Source organism: Cariama cristata, unplaced genomic scaffold, assembly GCF_000690535.1.
Source record: "Cariama cristata isolate BGI_N322 unplaced genomic scaffold, ASM69053v1 scaffold9579, whole genome shotgun sequence".
NCBI lineage: Eukaryota > Metazoa > Chordata > Aves > Cariamiformes > Cariamidae > Cariama > Cariama cristata.
In genome coordinates, this window is record NW_009634026.1 from 42,625 (window position 1) to 47,846 (window position 5,222).

The 5,222-nt window shown below is 38.1% G+C and overlaps 1 protein-coding gene across 1 annotated transcript in view; it reads right to left on the bottom strand.

Moving 5' to 3' along the window:
• OGFOD3 (2-oxoglutarate and iron-dependent oxygenase domain containing 3) overlaps positions 1-5,222 on the bottom strand; it is a 67,075-nt gene that overhangs the window by 40,335 nt on the left and 21,518 nt on the right. Inside the window, exon 6 of the mRNA XM_009707007.1 lies at positions 2,114-2,267. Within this exon, the coding sequence (XP_009705309.1) occupies positions 2,114-2,267 (154 nt within the window). The remainder of the gene's footprint in view (positions 1-2,113; positions 2,268-5,222) is intronic.

Here is a 5,222-nt window from a genome sequence, read left to right on the forward strand (position 1 = left end):
TAAGAACAAGGTGTTTGGTAACTGCCCCAACTGCGATAATTCTCTTCACTGCTGTCATAAATCAGACTATCCAATTATTCACAATAGAAACTATTGAGGTTTAGGTTATGCAGAGCAAGTTTAAGAGACCACATTTTGTGTTTGTTTTGTTTTTTGAAGCTGGGGGTGGGTTTGAAAAAGCCAAGGTCAATCAGTTGATGCCCTCTGAACAGACAGCCTGCACGATAAACAAAACGTGGACAAAACAGTTGGATAAAACCAGCAAAACATCTAGCCTGCTGTCCATCATGTACAGGCACTGACAGGCTGCCATAACAGAGAAACTGCTTCTACAAAGGAAACAACATTCTCTTCATGGAAACAGTTTTGCTTCTAAATGACAAAATAACCTGTATATTATAGGAGAGATTTACATAGAAACACTAAATTGTGAGGTTATCCAACCACCTTATTCATTTACCAATGCAAAACACATGCAGAAAAGAATAAAGAGAATATTGGCAAGGTTAATGCTTGTGCAGACACAAATCTCATTATAGTAATAAATCAAAGTCTGAAATTCTAAAATACAGTTTTTTGGGCTGGGAGAAAAAAGTGGAGAAAATAGCTATCAGCTATTGAAATTTACTGCTTTCTCTTCCCTTGTGGCAGTCAAATTCAATTCTTTGAACGTGTGGAAGAACTACGAGGAACATATGAACTTACTGCACTTCACACAACCAGAATCACTAGTTTATTTGGTGTCTCTTGGAAATGAGCGCAACATGTGATGGAATTCCTGTGAATCCCACCAGCACAGTTTGCTCCCTATGAGAAGTTCCTACCAGCACTAGTCAAAATAGTCTGCACCTCAAAATCATCCCTACCACCTCTGGTCCTAGGTTCATTCCTACTCAATGGTAACCTCACAGCTTTTTAAACAAGAAGCATCCAAAAGCTGGTCTCATCTTTGTTGTATCAGTGACTGCAAATTCCACCCAGCATTACTGTCTTTTGAACAGCAGCTGCATCAGGTATCATCACCGTCATCATGTTTTCTAAATTTTAGCTGCTTCTGCCCATGTGACAAGAAAGGGCACAGAGGCTTACACTAATATTGTGAGCAACAAGAGACATTACACTTCCCTCAAACTGACGTTTTCCAAGAAATATTTTTCAAGGCAAGGAATATTGCTGTTTGATTTTTCATCTTAGATGTTTCAGATCATAGTCTTCAAGGTACACTGCCCACATACAGACTCTAGCACTATGCTGTAACTTAGATACTGAGGGGGCAAGTCTTATTTGGTTCCATCTCAGGTGATCCATGACTCTAGAGTGACTCTAATTTTTAAATCCTGAAAACATGAAATGTGGGTATTCTGGTATGGGGTAGTTGGGGTTTTTTTGTTGGTTGGTTGGGGTTTTGTTTTTTCTACTTGATTCTTCCATTGTTAGTTTGTGTGCTGCTATAAACTAGTTAAATTCAGAAATAAACTCAATACCAATCCCAAATCATTTAAGTCCACTGAGAAATGCAAAGTATTAAGCTATGAGCCTACAGATAGAAGACTATGCAGTTAAAAGAAAGTCACAATACTTCCATTCTACAAACAACAAAACATCAAATTATTGAAAGAGAGTATCATATCCCCATGGAAGAACATGCAGTAAAAAAGCCTCAATTCACATATAACTGAAATATAAGTGTTAAGCATGTATCAAGAGGCTCAGATAACTAACAACAGTGACCAACAGACCACTTTGAAATAGCTCCTGCTAGACCTGGCTGAAGTATTTCAGCAACACCCTAACTGGAAACACAGGTTTGATGAAACTGAAACACTTTGTAGGTGCAGGTGAATTTAATCAATGTTTCTGACAAAAGAAATTCCTGAGTAGTCATTCACACAATTTATTAATTCTAGCAGAACTGAAGTAGAGAAAATAAAATGAAAAGGAATGTCATGGCCTATGTTTCTAAAACTCACTTACCCTTCCATTAGGTTCATCCCCCGAAGGATTTTTACAAGCACCAGTTTTCAAACATCTTTGATTGTTTAATGCAAAATGACTTCAAAGTGATCTAATAATAACAGGAAACATTTGCATCCCGTCTCAGCCTCCTACTTACCTTGTCAACGTGTGGGTGCCAGTATTCATCATGTGTTGTCTTGGCTTCTGTATTGTTTATTCTCGAAAAGAACGTTGGCTTAGTCAGGTACATGGAAGAAGAGCTGATACCAAATGCCTGAGCAATCCTTTGTTGAATTCTCCGTCTCACATCACTGCAAAGAACACAGCACGCTAAGTGACACAATTCTCTCCTGCTTCTGTATTCTCCTTCATTCACTATCATTGCTTCTTTAGAGCTAAGCTGCTTCTTCAGCTGATCAATCACAGGGAACACATAACCCTACCTTCTCTCATTTTGCCTTAAATAAAGGAGATCTACTACCTCAAGAAAAAAAAAAACCCTCCCAGTGTTTTGGGTTGGGGTTGGTTGTTTTCGGTTTGTTTTGGTTTGGTTTTTTTGGTTTGTTTTTTTTTTTTTTAAATTCTCAGAATATCAAGGAAAAGGAACTATTTGTCTTCTGTGACCTAGGTTTTAGAATTTCTTTGTGTAAGCAGTCTGTTTTCCAGAAAAATTCCAGGCATATCTCACTGTTTATTAACCACTGGAAAAGACTAAAGATTTTCACACACATATTTTTAATCCAAAGCAGATAACTAGAAAGTTGTTTCTTCATGAAGGGTTGCTTCTGAAGAACCTTCAGCTATTTTTACACTAATTTTCAACTAATCGATGAAGTCCCTGGCGCCATGAAACTTGGCGTTCTCGGTCAACATATGTATTGGTATCATAACCAGATTTTCCTTTAAAATGAATGCAAGATGTCTTTCCCAACTATTTTCAAAAATTCAATTAAGCTATTTCTACCTTGGGTATTCCTCTGTTTTTCGGGAGACAGGAAGAAAAGAATAGGATTTTTATTTTTAAGATTATGAAAATAGAAGACTACCAATTACACATGTGTCACTGTACAGAACTGCTTATATAGCAGCATCCATCTTTCAGGACAGATATCACTGCAAACAGAGCTAGAACAGGGCCGTCTAGAACTGCCAGCCTTAGTTCAGTCAACAGCACTTTAAGAGGTTTGTGATTAGTGAGGAATACCGCTGGCTAATCCCATCAGTAAACACATACAGCTAGTATTGAACTTTGAGGAAATTTAAAAACCAGCAAAGAATGCAATAAGACAGTGAGATGAAATGAAAACATTGGGTTTAAGATGTAGTTCTCTATGCTTCTTAAAATCTTTTTTTTTTCTCCCAATTTTAACATTCTTAGCTATTGTATTAGGCTTCCTCTTCTTCCTAAGTGCTTCAAAAGAAGCATACAAACAAGATACTCTGAGTAAACACATTTCTGAAGTTGTGCATGGAATTACATTAGTAGTTTTGCATCTTTTCTGTGTCAGACATTTCTCCACTGGGTAGTACTGAACTTCAGCATAATTTTCAAGAAAGTTTTTCCCAAGCATTTCTCTAGGGAACTTAAACAGTGACTAAAGAGAAGTGACAGAACTAAAGCCAGACCTACAGTGTTAGGCTGTGAAAGTCACCTCTTCAAAACTATCTCCACAATTACGAAAAATCCTAAATAGTCATTCTGTTCATATCTTGTCCCTCACCAAAAAAATAAGAAAAGCCACATACAGATTTGATTTTTAACCTGTCTCACTTTACATTTTTAGGGGTCTAAGCTTCAGGCATCAATTCAAGCTATTTTACATGTGAAATATCAAAACCATTAAATGACGTTAGAGCTGAGATTTTCAGGTATTTATATGGCTGCATGAGGTTTCAAGGTTTCAAGCTGAGAGCTACATAGCACTAGAGTTTGTAAAACTGATACCAGGAAAGGATCTACCAGTCCCTCCTCTCATGCCTGTGGGAGCCTGATCTTTCTGTCTGTTTTCTTTCCAAGAAGTAGGGCTTCAGCAGAGGCTGCCTTATGTTTCCCAAAAAGCATCAAATGTAATTACTCATTTCACTGCATGAATTGAGGGTAGCTGGCACTTTGAACAACCCAACACAAGAATTAATAGCCTAACCCACAAATACTAAAGCAGCATACTCCCTGGCTCTGACACCAGGTGGCCAGTTGCATCAGCCAGTTGGAATATATCTACTCTGAAGTAGTTAGGCCACAGTCTTGACATAACTTTAAATCTCCAGTAGTTGTATTGCTCTCTAAGCAGTACCTCTTCCTCTTTCAGGCCAATACTTTTTCTACTTTTAAAAGCTTTCTATTAAGATTTGCTGTCTGGTTTTTATAAGGCTCTATTAAAGCTGCGCTCCTCTGAGACTTACGTGCAATGGCTTTGGGCAAGACTGCATGTTTTGCAAACCAAGCAGGAACCAAATCTCTACTCAACTCTTCCCAATAGACAAAAACAGCAACCAAGAGTCTACCTGGTTTGGACCAGCCAATGGCTTAGCAAAAGAAAAGCAAAATAAACTCAACGGTTTAAGTATGCTGCAAAGAGAAAATAAGCATATTTTTCAGAAGATGTTTGTTTTTTCCTGCTTATAAATCAAGTAGGCAGGGAAAGTGGTGAATAGGAAGACAGAGTAATGAAGTAGTTGAGGTGACAGGTCTAAAAGCACGATTTTAGGTGTTATCTGGTCACATGGAAGCAGCTGCCTTCAGCTGACCTAGGTAGCTGGTTTTTGGATGTGTAAGCATACTGCTGTCCTCTTACTTCCCTGTGAGTTATTGGCCTCAAGTATTGCTTTTAGTCACAATAGCTGCTTCAAGTGCATGAGGTGACAAGAGATGCTAGCCTCGCATTTCTTCAGCTGATTCGTGTGCTTTTGCCTTTTGCTTCTCTGTGAGCTGTCACCCTACATATCACAGCATCACTCAAAAACTTAATCAAGACAATCATGGCATATGTAGCAGACTAACATGAATTTTATGCACATAAATAATTTGCTCTTCAACAAAAGAGGCGATAAACTATCAAAAAGGCCCACTGATTATAATGGATCTTGGACTAAGCTTTAAAAAAACAGGTATTTACCCTTTGGACTTACAGCTGTGCTAACACGTAATACAGACACACCATGATATCCCATGTCCACGGACCAAGTTTACAGCAACAACCTTCCTTCAGGAAAGATGTCAACAGGCAAAAGAATACTGACTATTCGCATCACAGCTCAATAAGCAA